Genomic DNA, 20,471 nt, shown 5'->3' with positions numbered 1-20,471 from the left:
TTTTTTAGACTGTCTGACATCTCCCTTTACCCACTTTTCTGTTGTCTGTCCCCCAGAGAGGAGGTTATATGTAGATCCTTATAATCGGTTTTATTTGGGGTTTTAAAGTTTTTGTTATTATTGATGTTAAAAATTGGGGGTGGGGAGGTGTTTTTCCATATATGAAGTCCAGGACAGGTGAATCTATAGAGACAGTAACTGGATTAATGGTTTCTTGAGGGTGTGACAGGAGAGGCTGGAGAGAAATGGAGAGGTAATAACAATGAGTATGAGAAAGAAAAAGTATTCTAAAACTGTGGTTTTGATGGTACAGCTCTTTTGATTGAATGATAAGATATGGATATATACCAATATAACTGTTTTTTTTAAGTGTTATATGAGAAACGAATTCTCAGCTGAAATTCTTTCCATGTGGTAGCTTCTGGGTTAAATAGAGCTAGTCATTTTTTTTTTTTTTGTTTTTCTCCCCGTTGTGGGAGTGCTCAGAATCTAATGCTACACTGCCAAGACTGAAGTACAAAACCCCCCACAGTATCATCTAGTCAGTTCCAACTCATAGCAACCCGACAGGACAGAGTAGAAATACCCCTTTGGGTTCCCAAGCTGTACGTTTTTTTTTAAGCTGTACGTTTTTATGGGAGCAGGAAGCCCTATCTTTCCCTGGAGCAACACCCGAATAGCTGCCCCCACCCTTGTGGTTAGCAGCCTAGCGCAGAGCCCACTACAGCAGCGGGGCTCTTTAGATGGAGGTATAGAATTCATCTTTTTCAAAATGCATCACTCTAATTCCCGTGCCTGATGTTTTCCAGTTAATGATTAGCAGACTAGCTGTGGACTGAATTAGGTAACTTTGCACTTGAAAGGGATTCGTTTTGTGTCCATAAGCTCAAGGGTATTTAAAATAGCATATAAATAAATATGTGCACATGAAAAAAAAATACATCACTGTGACGCTTCTCCACCCAATTTCCCCAGAGGAATTGGAGCTGATTTTAATTTGGCTAATGCGAAGATGCCTGGTGCCTGGTCCTTACAGAACATGAGTTCTGATTTGGGGAAAACATCACACTATGTAAAAGGAAACCACAGCATTTTATAATTTTATGATGCTATTTTTGCCTTTTCACTACCATCGAGTCCATGCCGACTCACAGGGACCCTATGGGACAGGGAAGAACTGCACCACGAATTTCCAAGGCTGTAACTATTTAGAAAAAACATTTTTTTTAGGTTTTATCAGTGTTGTTGCCATATAATTTACAGCCCGTACAATTCAATAGTTCGGCTGCATCAAGAAGAGCTATGCAGTCACCACCACAATCAGTTTCAGAACATTTTCTTCTTTCTTGTACTGACTCATCATTAGCTCTCCATCTCCTCCCAGTGTCCCCAAGGAGCCATTAATCCAGATACTGTTTATAGATTTACCTATCCTGGATTTCATATACAGGAAAATATTTTTAAAAACAACGATAACAAAATAAAACAGATAAGAAGACACTACAACTCTTGACAGAAGTAGAAAGCCAAACTACCAAGCTCACTGCTCTTGAGTCAAGGTTGACTCAGAGTGGCCTCTGCATTTCGGACAGGGCTCTTGGACACCCGCAGGAGGTCACTCACTGTGACCTATAATTCATCTGGATGAGGCCTGTGGCAATTATCCCATTTTGGAGGGCGTTCTCTACTATACTAATGGACAGGATTAGGGAGGGATTAGACCTGACTTTCTTAGAGGGGTAAGAACCACGCCGCGCCCTTTGTCTCCCCGGGGCATTTTCAGGCTCTACTGGAGGGTGTGCTTGAAGACCTCATTCTTGGTCTCCTTTGGGGTTTGGTGGCTAAAAGATAAAAACCATTTTCATCCAAGCCCTCCGTGTTTCCAGCTGGAGGTTTGGCAGAAGCAGGACTTGCTTTGATTTTGGGGGGCTCTGGGGGGAACATTTTTGGCTTCTGGCTCTGGACCCTGCATTTGGCTTCTTTCTGCCTGCCTTTTGAATTTGAGGCCGAACAGCACCCACATCTTGTGAGACATTTCCTTAAAGTGTGTTGAGTTTTTGTGGGGTGTTGCAGCGGATCGCTGCACCCAGGTAAGTGAGGAAATATATTCACGGGAGGAGCGGGGGTTGGGGAGAATGGAGCCATCTTGGGAGAGTTGGATACTTGGAACATCTTTAATTGGCAATTCCTTGGGACTGGTCTGGTATTTGTTCTTCTAAAATAAATTGTTACCAGATAGGTTTTAATGCATCCCCATTTTTAATAAGAAGCTTATATAGGACTCTTAGTGTCATGACTCAGGGAATCCACCAAAATGAGGCCACAGGCTACCCTGGGAATGGGCAAGGGGCCTTTCCAGACACAGAGTTTGAGCAAAGACAAGTCCCTAAAATAGCATTTTTGTGGGGATTGGAAGGGTGAGGAAGTAGTGATGGCAAGGGAATTGGTGTGTCTTCCCCATCAATTATATTTGGTAGACTGAGCAGTTGTTAGTAACTCGGGCCGTACGTGTGCCATGGAGACCTGCTTCTTCAGAGGGTTCCAAGGGAAGCAGATCTCCAGGCTTGTCCTCTGAGAAGCCTCTCAGTGGGTTCATCCCGCCAACCTTTTGGCTAGTACGTAAGCTCTGAACCATTTGTGCCACAAAAGCAAGCCAATGCACGATGGTCATCTTTCTTCATAACCTCATTGTGTTGATTTAGTAAGGTTTATGCTTTTCAAGTCACATTTCTTAGAATTTTTTTTAACTTTTCATAGTTGATCTTGTTTCCTGTAAGCTTTTTGAAAAATAATTTTTCGTTTTCTTTTTTTCCTTTTTGAATCTCTATGCTCAGTTTAGATGCATGCACATGTTTATTTACTTAGATTTTTATGGTGATTGTAATATTTGAGGTTTTTGCCTCCGGCTTGTTCATCTGAGTAGTAGTCCTCCTTATAATGCCATGTCTGGCACTTAGTTGCAGGGATGACTGAATTGTTGAGCTGTACGTATGCAGGGAGAAGGCGCAAATGTCTCGGGTCAGCCTCCTCATGGAGACTTGGACTCGGTGAGAAGAACCGCTTGGGCACTTTGGAATCCGTGTGTGACCCTTCAATGTGAGTGTGCTGCTATGCGAGCCGAGGAAGTCTAGAATTTGACAATTTTGAGGGCCCTGGGTTCCCTTCACTCTGATTCCAGTGTTGTGTTCACGAGAGAGCCACACTGTCAGCCACAAGGGAGTGGACCAAACACCCTCTCTCAGAAGGAGCCGAGCTTTAGCATCAAATAGATTTTCCACTGAATGCTGGCTCTGAAACGACCCGGCTATGTGACTTTTGGATAACTTCTCTGTCAGAATGCTCCTTAGAAAGGAGGACTTCATGGCTTAAACTTTGGGCGTGTGATCTGAAGGGACCAATCCCTGCAGCAAGGCATTGTGCTCGGTGAAGTAGGGTCAGTGAGATGCAGTGATGACAACGTACAGCAACAATGGGCTTCAACCGAGCTGTGATTGTGAGGTGGTGTAGCACCACAGAGTGCTTTGTTTTATTGTGCATTAGGCTGCTACAAGGCGGAACCAACTCTATGGCACCAAAGCACCATGAATGTAGAAGAGTACTCAGCAAACAATACACAGTGGGTAAGGGTCAGCTGGCATATAGACCTCCTAGAAGAGTGGATTCTCACCAAAAGGTGGGTGGATTGAACCCACCAGTAGCTACATGGAAGAAAGGCAGAGTGATTTGCTTCTGTTAAAGATTACAACCTTGGACACCTTGTAGGTGGCTATGAGTCAGAATCTCCTCTCTGGGAATTTAGAATCGTGCTTGATCTGTAACATATGCTTGTGAGGTATATGCTCCTCAGAGAAGGGGGAACTTGTTAGAAAAAAGACTGCATGTTAACTGGTCAGCCTGACCGAATAGATTGACCCCCCTGCTAATCTGATCAATGGTACTTGGTGATACCTGGGTTGCAAACTTATGGGCCAAACCAAAAGGTTTCTTAAAAGCACAGTTTCCCAGAATCTTGTGAGCTTTTCATTCCCAGATGTGTTTTTTTCTATTAGAAGCAGAAGAACAACCCCAGGGGGTACCCTGGGGTTCATAATCTGGCTCTAGCCTTCGACAGACTGTGTTTTTAAAGAGGACACATTTTTGTTTCCCAAGGCTCATCAAAAAACAAACAACAACAAACTGCAGAACATTAATTTCTTATAAAGGAAGATCCTTCGTCCTTATTCTGTGCTTGCTCCCAGGGGTAGCCCTTTGAGACAGCATTGAGTATGACTGAATCCCTCTCTCACCTTTCGTTCAACTCCTGGGTGGTGAAAAAGTTTTTACACGCTCTACTATACTGAAAAGGTTGGTGGTTCAAGGCCACGCAGGGACACCTCGGAAGAAAGGCCCCGTGATGTGCTTTTGAAATGTCACAACCTTGAAAGCCCTATAGAGTGTGGCTTTACGCTGCGACAGTTTGGATCAGCAGGAGTTGGAATCTACTCCGTGACAACTTTTCTCTACCCTCTCTCCCTTGTTTTGCTTTTCGCCTTCATTCCTTCAGGGGCCTTGGTGTGTTGTAAGGTTTGGTGTTGAGCTGCCGACCACAGGCGTGGTCAAACGCATTAGCCACTTCTTGGGGGAAGGATCGGCTGTCTGCTCCTGTAAAGGTTGTGTCCTGCACACCCTATCTCGGGTCACTGAGTCACAACCAACTGGGGGGTTCCGAAAGGTGTATCAGGTGGGCATTGTCAACCTTTTCGTAGAAACCCTGTCTCACAGGGACATTCATGTCCGGGTTCTCATTGTTTCTTTGACTTCTGTTAAAATAGAGAAATACAACTATGCAGCTCAAACATTGTAAGCATGGAAGAAGCCTGGGATGCCCTGGCACTGACCATCTGTTACTGGTCAGTCAGTCAGCCTGGGTGGTCCATGTGTAGACCAGAGAGCCCTCAGCCCTTTCCTGTTTTCCTTGAACCTACTCCTGAGTTTTCTCCCCCACCCCTTGTGACAGCTCTCTGGAGTTACTAGTGACATGCCACGACTCTCCGGTTTTATCAGGAATTTGACTTTGATTCTTGTTTAAACTACTATAGTGTGTTAGAAAAGAGGTTTGGATTTAAAGCCAGAGGGGAAGAGAAAAGGGAAATCACATTGATTGAGTGCTTGCCCTTCATTATTCAATTTATCTGCTCTTTCGTGTGCTGCTACTGGGATCCAGAAATTGTGAAAGCAATCCAGGAAAGTCATGCGAGGACAAATGTGCTGGAGCCAGGCTGTGTGGGTTTGAATCCTGGCTTCACCAGTTACTAGGCATGCAACCTTCATAACACCTCCACTCCCAACCCCCATAGAAGTGTGTAGCTAGGCTTCTCCAGGGTTTCATCAGAACCTTCTCAGGAGGTACCTTCCTGACTGACTGCTTTTGTGCCTCGGGAGCTAGGATGGCATCGGTGTCTGCCTTGTGGAATGTTGTGACGATTACATGACAGAGCTTCACTGCTCTTGACATGCTAAGCGCGCACGTGTGCGTGCGTGCGTGTGTGTGTGTGTGTACGGTCGAGCCACTAAGAGGGTGGGTTTGGAATATAAAACAGGTCACCACAATGGACTATGGTAATGCATGGTGAGCTTCGCCAGAGGAGCAGAGAGGATGTCGCCGCTGGACCCAGCCTCGCTCATGAGTGTACTAGGGGAAGTGATATAGAACCTGCAATCTAAAGTAAAAGTTAGCTGAGCTGAGGTTGGGGAGAAGAGGCTATATTTGGTGTTTTGGACAGAGGACTTTCTATGTAAAGGTCTGAAGAAAAGGAATCATGTAGGGTTTAAGGAACAGAAGAAATCCAGGGAGTTGGGAGTTTGGCGAACGGTGAGAATTATGAGATGAGGTTGGCGATGAAGGCCAGAGCCAGGTGACGGGAACCTTGGGAGTCACATTAGGGAGTTTGCCTGACTAAAAGCCAGGAACTGCCCTTAGGGAGTTTCTTTCTTTCTTTTTTGTTTTTTAGGGGGTTTTGCTAATTTTTTTAAACACCACAACTCTCATGACATCAGTGTGTGAGCCCCATTTTGTTCATGGGAAATTGAGACTCCGAAAAATGATCATTTCATAAAGACATACTTAGAAGGTCATATAATTAGGATTTCAGCCTCAGACTCAGTGCCGTCAAGTTAGTACGAACTCAGATCATACCCCTGTGGGTTTCTGAGCCTGTCACTGCTGGTGGTTTTTGAACTGCGACCATGAGAATCTATGAATCACAGCCCGACTTGTAAACACTACACTGCCCACATCTCTCTAAATCCAAGGCTAGAATCTACAGAATGTCTCTTGAATGTTCGACCTGGCTGGTAGCTTTATGACTTTGGGTCACCTGCTTAATTTTTCTGAACCTGTTTACTCACTAGTAAATTGGAATTTAATTAGTTAGATGTTAGTAAATGTCAGCTTTCTAGACGTGTGAAGACAAATGGCGATATAGCTTGCATGTCAAATATTGAGTACAGCACATGACATATAGCAAGTGCAGCTACTGCTTATGGGCCCCAGTTCTTGTGCAGAAGATGTTTTTCTTCTGTGGGTCTAGTGAACTGAGATAGAAGTCTTTAAGTCATTGGTTTGGCTGTCAGTCATCTTGCTACAGTTCAACTGAAACCCATTTAGAAGTCACCTTTTACAAAGGGAATTTACTCCTTCCACTGGATGGGTCTCTGTGGTCTTGCCTCTCTGGCCCTGCAGCAGCGCTGCAGCTAGATGACCTTGTAGCTTCTCCTTTTGCCCTGAAGCACATTTCCTCTGTGAGCTCCCTTGGCATCCAGTCCCCCTCCGTCAAGTGTGGTTGTTGGACTTGTGAGGGCTTTCCTGTGTGAAATGAGCTTCACCGTTGGCTTGAACTCTTATTTACCTTTCATCTCCTCCTTAAACAAGCAAACAAACAAACACCTTTTTCATGTTGGTCTCAAGGCAGCAGCCATCTCACCTGATTGAACTCTGACAGCAGGTACCCAATAGATAGCAAGCCCCGGTGCAAGACTTTCGGACACCAAGACTTCTTTGTGCAGTGGACTTTTCTAGTTCTTATTTTCAATCTTCCCAAGCATTTTTGAAATAGAGGCGTTGTTGTTCTTTTTTAGCGTACGTGGAGAAATGAGTGTTTATGATCAAGCACCATGTCATTCGTGTATTCATTTTACTAAGTGTCTCCCTTGTTCCAGAAGCTGTGAGAAAAAAGGTGAGAGGTGGAGTCCCTTTCCTCGTGGATGAGGTTGACATTTGAATAAATAGTATACGGCAGTGGAAGTTTTAGGGCAGAGGAATGATAAAAGGCTGAAGGGGGAACACTGGATTATTTGTGGGAAGACCGGGGAATCCTCAGAAAGAAAGAGAGGCTGGCGTTTGGTGTTGAGGGACTAAATGGCACAGAAAGGATGGGAGGCAGCCTGTCTGAGGCGAAGGACAGGCCATCTGCCAAAGCTCCTAAGAATGAACCTCCGGGGCCTTTAGGGGGTGTTGTTAGGTCAGGGTGACTGGCAGGATGCGCACAAGAATGGGGTGTGTAGGAGAGGGAATGATGCCTTCAGGCTCTGCCAGTAAGACCCCAGAATCCTCAGGACCTGCAGCAAATGGAAAGAGCCTTTCACAGCCCATAAGCACCTTTCCATTTTGGACAGGCTCCCCTCTGTACCCACAGCTAGCCTTCATCGATCCTTTACATGGGAAGAAACCAGATCTTATCACGTGCATGACCTGTGACCGACCACTTGGAAGAATAAAGGTTACCAGGTGACAGGACACACCATCTCCTCTGTGGCGTGAACTAACTGGGAAGGGGTAAAGTCTGCTTGTGACCAATCGCGGTCCTCTTTCATTGGCAGCAGCTCAACCAGAGGTGTTCATGAACTTGCTCTTCAGATGAGTCAGACTGCTGTTTCCAAGAAGTGGTACTGGGACAGCTTGAGCTCCGTGGACAAGTCTAACCAAGTCGATCACACTCTTGTCTGTGTTTGCCTTTCAGCTGTGTAAATGAGTATGGAAGATTATGATTTCCTGTTCAAAATTGTTTTAATTGGCAACGCTGGTGTGGGGAAGACGTGTCTAGTCCGACGATTCACTCAGGTAAGGTTGGGCTTCCCAGTCGAGCCTGTGGGGTTAGGGAAATCAGATGGGTATCTGGTCTCAGTGCCAGCCTCTTGGCTGCAAGTTCCTAACACATCTTTCTAAAGGTGTGTCCGTTTGATAGTCGACTAGCATTTCTCAAACCTCCTCAGAGGAGCCTGGCTTCATGGGCCACCACCAATCCTCCAGCACCGCTGGTTGCTTCCTCTAGAGCAGTGGTTCTCAACCTGCCTTGCGGCCCTTTCATACGTTTCCTCATGTGGTGACCCCCAACCATACAATTATTTTTGTTGCTACTTCATCACTGTAATTTTTCTACTGTTGTGAATTGGGTGACCTCTGTTAAGGGGTCTTTCGACCCCCAAAGGGGTCGCAACCGACTGCTCTAAAGAAAGAAGTGAGTGGTTTTGCTTTCAGTGTGCAGTATCAAAAATAGATTTATTAGTTAATAATCCAAAGATGGTAACAATTGAATATGGGCATCAAATAGAACCTAGAAATTAATTTTTTTACACTGAAAAATAAAAGTTTAACTAGTCAAACTCCCTGCCTATTCTCCCTCACACTCTCCCAGGAAACTGAGGGAAACCTTTGTACTGAGCTCAAAATATGCTGATTTTAAAAATTCATTAAATGTGAATGAGATGGGAACAGTGAGGAATTATTTGAATGGAATTGAATGTTTCCTCTGGTTTGAGGCCTTATCATGTGACTTAAGTACAAGTTCTCTTTGGGACCGCACTTTTGAGAAACAGTGCCAGAGGTTATTTTCAAAAAAATATATGAGCAAGGGATTATTCTGAAGTTGACCTTCTGTATTCTACCCCCCCCCCCCACCAAATGTGAATGGTGCCCTTGTTAGGACCATTTTGCATGCATCTTGCATTTTCATGGAGTGGTTTTTATAAACTGTTGCAAAAGAACATGGACTTGCTAGCCCAGGAACAGGTGCTAGCCCTGCTTCTGCCTCTATCTCGCCCTGTGAGCCGGCTGAGTGACCGCTCATTCCCTGGGCCTCCTGGTTATACCTGCGGGGTCAGACACTCTCTAAGCCCACTTCAGCTCCAAAATTGGTGATTTGTGGAACACTGGAGAGGCATGGTGGATGCACAAAGAGTCTTCTGGCTGAGAGTCACCTTTGGGAATATAAAGTTGTGTTTCCCGGGATCAAAGAACACAGACTGGAACCCACCGTCCTCATCAGCCCTTGGCCTAGTTACATCAAAAGCAGAAAGCTAAGGGCACCTGGGCTCAGTCAGCCGCCATGGAGTTAGATTGCAAACTCCAACTGGTTTTCCTTTCCCTTAAGACTAGTCAGCCTTTCTGCTTTGGGCAGGAGGATAAGACTTTGGAGACACAGAGGAATAGCCAGCCCCTTTATCAAACGTTTCCTTGACTTTATTACTGGAAGATTCCTTAGAGAGTATTCAATCCACTCGTCTCATTTTGCACATGAAAAGTTCAGGTCTAGAGAGGCTGAAAGACTTACCTAGGATCCCACATCCTATTAGTGGTGCACCAGAATTTGAACCCAGGACTAGAACTAGTTCTCAGCCCAATAATTTTTTTGAGGGGAAGGGAGGGATAATTTTATCTTCTGCATTTTCTAGCCTTTGACGCCATAAGATTCAGGCCTTTCCCTTTAAAAGTATAAACCTTGTCATTAATGGTGAAAATGCTTTCATTTTTAAAAACAATTTTCCAACACAAAGCACCCGTTATTAGGTTTCTTTTCCATTTTTTATACCTCCCCCCCTCGCAAACTCTTGCAGAAGTTTTTGCTATTTAGATAGGATTGGGATTGACCGGGCAGTTAAAATGGATTAGGGGAAAATTTGGATTCCTCTGTTTTTGAATTGCAAGGCCTTGCAGAACAAAAGGATGGCGCATTGGGAAGGGATTGGTTTAGTGTTTTGATAGGCTGCAACAGAACTGGAGCTATCACTTCAAAGTTTTGCAGGTTCCTGATTGAGGCCAAGCAAAACAAAAGAAAATTCATTCAGTATCTTTAAGGAAGATTATAATTGCTTATGTTTATCTTTTACAATCATGCAACAGAACATTTTCAGTCAGCACGTTACTGCAGAGAAATCCAGTAGAAGCGCATTTTCCACTGACTTCTGGGAATTCTGGAATGCAAAGGGTGAGGGAAAGGAGACTAGGAGAGAGTTCTTGTTAGAATTCCTTCCTACCTCTAATTTAGTCTGCACATTTACAGGAAAGAGTATGGAATAGAAAAAGGCATGCAACATGTAATTTTGCTAAAATTCTGTTTGGTTGTGTAATGCTTACAGAAATCTCATGTTCACTTGCTTTGAGAACCATTCATTTGGAGGGCAGTCATTGCCCCATTTTCTCCCAGTTTAACAAGGGGGACTCTGAGGTCCAGAGGTGGGGAGGGGGGTTACTTGAGATCACACAGAGATCCGGAGGCAGCTTCCCGCTTCCTTAGCCCCATCGCAACCTTACGCGCTCCTCAATCTTAACTCATGTCTGATTTTCTACTTCACATTTTGAAACTGGCCGCTTGCCCTTCCTTCTCGCAGTTCCTTCATTTCACCCTTGCCTTTCGTTCCCTCCCTTTCTTTGTTCCTCTTTCTCTTTCTCCTCCCATCTCCTTCATTTCTCCCTTCCCCATAAAACATAGGAAGGGGATTCAGAAAGTTCGTGGAAAAATGGGGTTAAAAGAGAATGGAATTTTCCCAGGAACCTTTTTGAAACTCTTTCATCTGTACAAAGCAACATGAAACAGGGCTCTCCTGACACAAAGCAACGTTCTCTTTTTTATCAGCATAGCTGAGCAGAAGAAAGGACCCAATGATGGGTGGGTGAATTTTTTAAAACATTTTATTAGGGTCTCATACAACTCTTATCACAATCCATACATATACATACATCAATTGTATAAAGCACATCTAATCATTTTCAAAGCATTTGCTCTCCACTTAAGCCCTTTGCATCAGGTCCTCTTTTTTCAGTCCCCTCCCTTCCCCCTCATGAGCCCTTGATAATTTATAGATTGTTATTTTGTCATATCTTGCCCTATCCGGAGTCTCCCTTCCCCCCATTCTCTGCTGTCCATCTCCCGGGGAGGAGGTCACATGTGGATCCTTGTAATCAGTTCCCCCTTTCCAACCCACTCACCCTCCACTCTCCCAGCATCGCCCCTCACACCCCTGGTCCTGAAGGTAGGGTGGGTGAATTTTTGTTTAATTGCAAGATTTGCCTTACTCCTTAGGTTCCCTAATTTATTTGGCCTAATGCCCCCTTTTCAAGAAAAAATAATTACCTAGTGCCTCCCTGGCAATTCAAGGCTTTTGTAAACTAGCCCATGAGGAGCATTGGTGGGATAGTGGGTTACACATTGGGCTGCTAGCCACAAGGTCAGCAGTTTGAAACTACAAGCCACTCCAGGGGAGAAAGATGAGGCTTTCTACTCTCATTTTCCAGGCCTGGAAACTCACAGGGACAGTTCTGCTCTGCCCTATAGGCTCATGAGTCAGGACCAGCCTGACGGCAGTGAGTGAGTTACAGCCCTTCATCCAGGATGCAGTGACGGTATCTGCGACTGCTGTTCCCCTGGATGATCCCAGCACCCTCTTGGGGGTGGTATCGCCCACTTTGGGAAACACTGGCTTAATTTATTTCATTTTTTTCTTTAGGGTCTTTTCCCCCCAGGTCAAGGAGCCACAATTGGAGTTGATTTTATGATTAAGACAGTGGAGATTAATGGTGAAAAAGTAAAGGTAAGGTGGCAAATGTTTAATGAGACTTCATTGTGCTCTGTTAAAGTTTAGAGGAAGTTGGTTTTTTCTAACGTGAAATCGCCTAACTAAAAACCATGCAGAAAATAGTATACTCAATCATAGCAACTTATTTTCAAACTGAGTTCTTCTAGTCTCTCTGTGGAGGCAGCGAGGGGTGGCAAATGATGTGTTTACAGGTTGGAAGACAGAAAGAAGGACCAAGCCTCATTTGCCTGGTCTCCTGTCCTGTCACAGGTGATCCTTATGGATCTCCTGGATTGGGCCAGGAAGCAGTGCTGTCTTCTTTGAACAACAGCCCCATACTGATGACACTTCATGATGGGCCACTCAGTCGTACGAAGTCCAAAGTTTACTAGCATCATCCTCGCTGTACCCGCACCTCTAGCAAGTGTCTAGTGAGGTAATCACAGAGCCATCTGGGAAAGGACCCTGCACGCTCGAAATGCTCTCCGTACCTAGGTGATCTGGAATCTAGAGGAAGGAGATCATGTTTATTGAGGACCTACTATGGGTGTTGGACATATTGTCAGAAGGGACCAGTCGCTGGAGAAGGACATGCTTGTTAGAGTAGAGTGAAATACTCATGACGAGATGGATTAATACAGGAGCAGCCACACTGGGCTCAAGGATAACCACAGTTGTGAGGATGACACAGGGCTGGGCAGTGTTTTGTTCCGTGGCACACAGGGGCGTTCTGAGTCAAAGCTGGCCCAGTGGCACCTAACAGTAGCAAACTATGTTAGCCCCTCTGGAAAGTGCTGTTGTAACTTAATCATTAATAACTAAACCCCATGTAGTAGGTAGTGGTATTCTCATTTTACATATTTAAGAAATGTGAAATAATGTGGTTATTCATGGTTGCGCAGTTAGGAAGTCATACAGTCAGGATTCGAGTCAGCTTTGCCAACCAGTGTACCACGCTGTTCTTTTGAGTTCTCCTTGTCAGGAGAGAATATGGGAACATAATAGGCCCAACACTTTAGCTCAAGGAAAAGAGGAAGGTGATGGAAAGTGAAGTGAAGAAAGACTTGGAAGGAAGGTAAAGATACGGATCAGTAGCCCTGTGCTGTTTACCTGCCTCTCAGAGTTAATGAAATATCACTGTCAGATCGTTCAGTGCTGGCCAGGCAGCAGCACAAGGGAAACTATGTTGTCAGAATCCCAACTAGATCCCCACTTAAGCATCCTATGTTGTGAGTCCATGTCTTTTTTTTAAAATCATTTTATTAGGGGTTCATACAACTCATCACAATCCATACATACATCAGTTGTGGAAAGCACATTTGTACATTCATTGCCCTTATTCTCAAAACATTTGCTCTCCACTTAAGCCCCTGGCATCAGCTCCTCATTTCCCCCCTCCCTCCCCGCTCCCCGTTCCTTCAAGAACCCTTGATAATTTATAAATTACTATTTTGTCATATCTTACACTGTCCGAGGTCTCCCTCCACCCACTTTTCTGTTGTCCGTCCACCCGGGAGGAAGTTATATGTAGATCCTTGTAATTGGTTCCCCCTTTCTACCTCACCCTAACCTCCACCCTCCTGGTATCACCACTCTCACCACTGGTCCTGAAGGGATCATCTGCCCTGGATTCCCTGTGTTTCCAGTTCCTATCTGTACCAGTGTACATCCTCTGGTCTAGCCACATTTGTAAGGAAGAATTGGGATAATCATAGTATAGGGTATGGGCTAGGGGGGCGGAAGCATTTGGGAACTAGAGGAAAGTTGTGTATTTCATCATTACTACTCTGCACCCTGACTGGCTCTTCTATTACCTGCAACCCTTCCATAAGGGGATGTACAATTGCCTACAGAAGGACTTTGGGTCTCCACTCTGCACTCCTTCCCTCATTTACAATGATATGATTTTTTGTTCTTTGATGCCTGATACCTGATCCCTTTGACACCTGTGATTGCACAAGCTGGTGTGCTTCTTCCATGTGGGCTTTGGTGCTTCTGAGCTAGATGGCCGCTTGTCTACCTTCAGTCCTTTAAGACCCCAGACGCTGTATCTTTGATAGCTGGGCACCATCACCTTTCTTCACCACATTTGCTTATGCACCCATTTGTCTTCAGCGATGGTATTGGGGAGCTGAGCACACAATGATATGATTTTTGGTTCTTTGATGCCTGATAACTGATCCCTTCGACACCTCGTGATCACGCCGGCTGGTGTACTTCTTCCATGTGAGTCCATGGCTTCTGTAGCTTTCTCCATGTACCCCTGAGTTCCAGCCCGTACTTCTTAAAGTAGCTCCTCACTCCAGAGACAGCCACACTAAATGCCATAGTGAGCAGAGAGCTGGGAGTGTTCTCATTCAAACCTGGACCTTCAAAGAGTCGCATTTCCATCTCTTAATAGAGGTTGCTGGAGTTGCCTAGGCTTTACCGAGAGCAGTGGTTCTCAACCTTCCTAATGTCGCCACCCTTTCATGCAGTTCCTTGTGTTGTGGTGACCCCCCCCCAACCATAAAACTATTTTCGTTGCTACTTCATAACTAATTTTGCTACTGTTGTGAATGAGGTGACCTCTGTGAAAGGGTTGTTGGACCCCTAAAGGGATTGTAATCCACAGGTTGAGAACCGTTGACTAAGACTAATTCCTGTCCTTGTTCTTTAATATCAACTGAGCATTTCCTCATAATAATGTTTAAGTGTCTTTTGCTAGAAGTTTACATGCTTTCTCCGAGCTTGAGCAAGTTGAAGGGAGAGAAAAGCCAGAGGCGGTTTGGGCAGGACTGTAACTGGCGAATGACAAGGCCAGGACCAGAATCTCCGTGTCTTCCCGGACTTGGCATCACCCTCTAAGCGTTCCTCACTAATGGCATTCTCTTTAGGATGACGGTCCGAATTGAAGCCAGGCACTCAAAGGTGCTAGAAAGGCTGTTGGATCTATTAAGTCTTAGTGGAAAATTAGTAGAGGCAAAGGTAAGGAAGAAGAAGCCTTGTCTTAAAATGGTTTGCATCATAAAAGTGCTCTTGGGTGGAAAATATAATGAAAACTTTCAGAATTTTCTCCTCCCTTTGATTTCACTCTCTCTAGTCTATGGTAAACTAATGGAAACTAAGCACAACTTCGGCCTCGGCTGAAAGCATTGTAACTTAGGATAGTAACTATTGTAGAAATGGCAGTTGTGCTTGCAATCAGCTACCTTGTTATCCAACTCTTCGCTTCTTCACACTGTACATTTGGCAGTCACAGATACCGAGGTCTGAGACCAGGTTAACGTTGCCTTTGATAGTTAAGGTTGGGTGTCAATTAGTCAGGATCACGATACTCAGTGGTTTTATAGTTATGTAAGGATGTAATTCAGCAGTTTTGTCTCCCTCCCTTTTGTGTTGTGGACATCCTCCATTTTTACATGATGCCGAATTTCACATAATAACCTGGCCTTTGTGACCTAACCATGTCAATAAGTGAGAACTGGATATATTTATCTCTAACCAGGTCTGGGTTGCAGAGAAAATTGGAGTCATTCAGATATGTCCAATATTCCCATCCACTTCATTCACTCACGTTTCCATCCTGGGCTCTAATAGATGCTTTGTGCCAAGCACCATAGTAGGCAAAGCATCCTTGCTTTCTAGCTCAAGCAGCATCTTATCTGAAATATTTTTAATAGCTTATTAATCTTTAAACAAAATTAGCCAATATCTCTCTTGTGGTTCTCCAGGCTGCTGTTTACTCAGCTACCCATCCATTCAAAAGTTATTCGCTCTGGAGCGGCGCTGTGTTAGGAAGGCGCTGGATAGATAAAGTTAAGTAAGAGGCGGTCCTTGCCCTTAAAGAATTCAGTTCGACTAGTAAACACAGGATTGTGGCAATGAGGAGATGGAGCGGAAGTAGTGGGCAAAAGAAGAGTAAACCGTGTTTGCATCCCTATTCACCGTGAGCCTTTTAAGGTCAGGGGTGATGTTTTCTTCTTCTTCCTATCCTCGCTGTGCCTCGTGAAGCATCTAGAATAAATATATCAATGCCCTATACATGCTGAAAAGAGCAAATGAATTGCAGGGGGAATGGTGAAATCGAGTTAAAAAATCCAAGAAGTGAGTGAAATAGGAATGCCCTCAAGACTCAAGGGTATAAAAGTGTGGAAGAAATGATTTAAAAAAAAAAAGACTCAAGGGGAAGACTAGAGCCAGGCAGCCCCTGTGAGAAGGAGCACACCCCTTGGCAAAGCCATCCAACTGCAAATCCAGACAATATGGGTGTTTCAACTCTCAAAGCGGTTTTCAAGATGTGCCCGTCCTGAGGGGATACTGCTTCCTCATAACAGTCAGTGTCTAAGTCCAATAGCAAGCGTCTTCAGTGGCTCACTCTGACTTTCAAATAATCGTCTGTTGTTCTGAAACACACCCTAACAGAGGGAAGCCATGTCCCTGGACTTGAGGCACAGAATAGAAATAGCTTGGTCCCAGCAAAAGCCATGGATCTGCACGGCTGTCTTCAGCAGGACAAGCTTTCACGCATAGCATCAACGAGCAGCTGCAAGTTCAGGTCACACCAAAGCCTGTACACTGCTGATCTGTGGCAGCGAACGCTAGTCACTCCTCAGTCTCTTCAGCTAAACTGGCATGAGGAGAAGGTGACCCCAACTCTCTGCCTGGAGATGTATAGATTTAAATTTGTTTCTGGTGGCAAAGGCAGTCACCAGAAAGCCCTTGCCAGGAAGAGAGAACTTTGTGAATGACCAGGTGTGGGGCAGCATTTCCCATTCATGAAGAGGAAGCATAAAGTTGCCTCCCTCACTTGAGCCCTGATGGTGTAGTCATTACACACAGGGCTGCTAACTACAGGGCCAGCCGTTCAAAACCACCAGCTGCTCCATAGAAGAAAGGTGAGGCTTTCTGCTCCTGTGAAGATTTACAGCCTCGGAAACCCAAAAGGGCAGTTAGTTCTGCTCTGTCCATCGGGTCAGAATTGATTCAGTGGCAGTGACAGAGAGATCAGTCAATCGCTGAGCACCTTCTGTTTTCCAGGCTGTTTTGAACTGTGAGTAAATATGATGGGACTTCAGACAAATGGAATTAAAAGACCATGGGATCTTTATACAAACTTTTGGAAGCCACTTTATATTCCCTGATTTGCACTTTGCTAGTAAGCAAATTATTACAAATAAATAAATGATTCAAGTATGTCAAGATCCACGAGGGAGAATGACAAGGTTGTGTGGCAGAGGACTGGAGGAGTGGGCATAGGGCCCCTGTCCTAACCCTGAAGGTTCTGGGTGGCCTTCTCTGAGGGAGTGATGTTATGTCTGTGGGACACATGTCCCTTGTGATCTGTAAAGTGCATGCCGTTTGAAGAAAGCTTATCTTTATTGTTGATGCTGATACTGTTCCTCAAGGTCTCTGGATTGATCCTACTCCCACATGGTCTCTGGGGAATAGTTGTCTCACAGTAGTCCTTTGCTCTGTGCAGAGAATTTCAGGAAGGAGAAGTAGGAAGTATTCCATCTTTCTCTTTGTTCTTAGAACTATTGTATATCAGGTCTCAGCACTGGTAAAAGACTTACGAAAATGTGAACCTTCAGCAGGTTGCATAATATTAACCCCATTTTATGAAGAAAAGGATTGAAGCCCAAAGAGATGATGTGATTTGCCTTAGGCTTAAGTTAAGGCTCAGGTCTGCCATGGTGTTGCCCTTGATTTCATTGACAAAGGCAATGGCTGAATGTGTTCATTTGAATTGCGAACTGGGACTTTGGTGGTAAAATAGGATTTTACCCTGCTCTGGTTGCTGGATGAAATGCCACAGTGACAGGTCCCAGGTTTTGTAATATAGTGTTGGGGTCAAAAGTGTTGGGGACTTGGAGACAATCACTCAAAAATATACTGCCATTGAGTTGAAACCCACTCAGAGCGACCCTATAGGATAGGGTGAAGGTAGGCCATGGGTTTCCAAGAGTAGTAACTCTTTTTTTTATTTTTGAGATTAAAATGTTTTTATTTCTTTAAATTTTGTTTAACATTTTATTAGGGGTTCATACAACTCATCACAATCCATACATATACATACATCAATTGTATAAAGCACATCTATACATTCCCTGCCCTAATCATTTTCGAAGCATTTACTCTCCACTTAAGGCCTTTGCATAAGGTCCTCTTTTTTCCCCTCCCTCTCTGCTCCCCTTTCCTTCATGAGCCCTTGATAATTTATAAATTATTATTTTGTCATATCTTGCCCTATCCGGCGTCTCCCTTCACCCCCTTTTCTGTTGTCCGTCCCCCAGAGAGGAGGTCACATGTAGATCCTTGTAATCGGTTCCCCCTTTCCAACGAGTAGTAATTCTTTTTTTTTTTTAATTTTAACAATTTATTAGGGGCTCATACAATTCTTATCACAGTTCATACATATACATACATCAATTGTATAAAGCACATCTGTACAGTCTTTGCCCTAATCATTTTTTTCTCCTCTTTTCTTTTTTTACATTTTATTAGGGACCCATACAACTCTTATTACAATCCATATATATACATACATCAATTGTATAAAGCACATCCATACATTCCCTGCCCCAATCATTTCCAAGGCATTTGCTCTCCACTTAAGCGCCTTGCTTCAGGTCCTCTTTTTTTTTTCCCCTCCCTCCCCTTTCCCCCCTCCCTCATGTGCCCTTGGTAATTTATACCTCGTTATTTTGTCATATCTTGCCCTATCCGGAGTCTCCCTTCCCCCCTTCTCTGCTGTCCCTCTCCCAGGGAAGAGGTCACATGTGGATCCTTGTAATCAGTTCCCCCTTTCCAACCCCGAGTAGTAATTCTTACGGAACTAGAAAGCCCTGTCTTTCTCCCGAGGAGAGACTGGTGGTTTGGAACTGCTGACCCTGTAGATCACAGCCCATCTCGTAACCACTATGCCACCAGGGGCTTGGGTTCAATTAGTTTTAGGACATACTAAGTGGGAGACTGAGAAACTTCTTTAATATCTCTCCTGCAGAATCTTTATCTGTGACACTGGCATAATAGGTGGTTATTGGAGACCTTGGGTAGTGCAGTTAATGTCCTTCACCACCAACAGAAAGGTCAGAGGTTTAATTCCTTCCAGAGGCCTCTTGGGAGAGCAGCTTGGCTCCCAAAATCGGCCATTGAAAACCGTATACACCAGTTCTACTGTGACACCCACAGGAGTCCCCATGAGCCAGAACTGAGTTACAGGCAACTGGTGGGGTATTTACGTGGCTATCGTGAGGGCCAATTAAGTCGTCCATAGAAAGAGCTTGGGGTGGAGCTTGAGGCATAATAAATGCCTGGTTTTTCTTTTTTATTAAAGAATAAAGGGGTGTCTTAGTTAGCTAGGGCTGTTAGAACAGAAATGCCACAAGGGTGTGGCTCTGATAAACAGCTTTATTTGTTCACTGTTTAGGAGCATGGACGTGTCTAGTGGAGGTGCCCGCTCTAGGGAAGACTTGCTTTCTTTCTCTGTCTCTGGAGGAAGGTCATTGTCTCTTCTGACCTTGTGCTCCGGACATCTTCATGTAGATTGGCATCACTCTCTTTCATGTCTGCTTCACTGTCTGCTTTTTTTAATCCCTTTGATACCTCAAAAAGGATTGATAGAAGACACACCCTACCCAAATCTTGCCTCATTGACATAACAAAGACATTCCTAAATGGGATTGTTACCACAGGTGTAGAGCTCAGGAATCATAACACTATTTTGGGGGAATATAAGTAAACCCATAACAAGGGGGAACTCAAATAATCTAACAAAGGGAAAAAAAACACAGAGCATGCCTTTCTCTCTACCCAGAAACCCCCAACAAACCCCCCTCCTCCCCCCAAAAAAGTATAAGTGATTTTTTTTTTGGACAGAAAATAATCATGCAATTATTTAGATGAAGGTCTTCCCAATGACAGACTAAGACTAGGGAAGGTTTCCTTTCTGTTCGGCTTCTTTAACCTGATCCATGGTTTATGCCTTTCCAGCTACAGATCTGGGACACAGCAGGCCAAGAGAGGTTTCGGTCCATTACCCAGAGTTATTACCGGAGCGCCAATGCCTTGATCCTCACCTATGACATCACCTGTGAGGAATCCTTCCGTTGCCTTCCTGAGTGGCTTCGGGAAATAGAACAATATGCCAGCAACAAGGTCATCACTGTGCTAGTGGGTAAGTAAGGATTAACGAGGCAGGAAATTGATTTGTGGGCATCAGAGAATTTTTAATCACACCAAGTTTGTGCCTTGGCACCTTCCAAGAAGCAAGTCTGTAGATGTATAATTCATGCAGTTAACTTTCAGTTCTGCAATTGAAGAGAAAATGAAATAGGCTCCATCCCAGGGTGACAGTGTGGAAAAGTAGAGTGGAAAGTTCTTGCTGATGGATTTTTCTCTCAGTGCAGGCTCTGGGGAAGAAGTTGGGTTGTCATGAAAGTTCGGTGAACTGCTAAACATTTAAAAAATGGACTAAGAGATCTCAGGAACTCTTGGTCTGAAGTAAATATATCTCTTTCAAGTTGATATAAAATTCATTACTGAAGCAATTGCTCATTGCCTGGAAACTAGATTTTGGTTGATTTTTCTTCTTACATATCTGCTGGTTCCCAAGAGAATCTGCCAGGGGAAATGCTGGCATTTTGTTGTTGTTGTGTAGA

General features: G+C 44.4%; 1 protein-coding gene across 5 annotated transcripts in view; it reads left to right on the top strand.

Annotated features, from left to right (window-relative positions):
• The window catches only part of RAB30 (RAB30, member RAS oncogene family), a 98,964-nt gene that overhangs the window by 73,617 nt on the left and 4,876 nt on the right, over window positions 1–20,471 (top strand). For all 5 annotated transcript variants that reach the window (XM_075546368.1, XM_075546367.1, XM_075546371.1 and 2 more), the window contains 3 exons: window positions 7,998–8,098; window positions 11,761–11,844; window positions 19,804–19,987. In XM_075546368.1, coding sequence (XP_075402483.1) covers window positions 8,006–8,098; window positions 11,761–11,844; window positions 19,804–19,987 — 361 coding nt within the window. In that variant the 5' untranslated portion in view covers window positions 7,998–8,005. The remainder of the gene's footprint in view (window positions 1–7,997; window positions 8,099–11,760; window positions 11,845–19,803; window positions 19,988–20,471) is intronic.

This window comes from Tenrec ecaudatus, chromosome 4 (genome assembly GCF_050624435.1).
Source record: "Tenrec ecaudatus isolate mTenEca1 chromosome 4, mTenEca1.hap1, whole genome shotgun sequence".
In the NCBI taxonomy this organism is placed as follows: Eukaryota; Metazoa; Chordata; class Mammalia; order Afrosoricida; family Tenrecidae; genus Tenrec; species Tenrec ecaudatus.
Note: the sequence above shows the minus strand (reverse complement) of the source record. Positions and strands in the feature narration are given on the sequence as shown.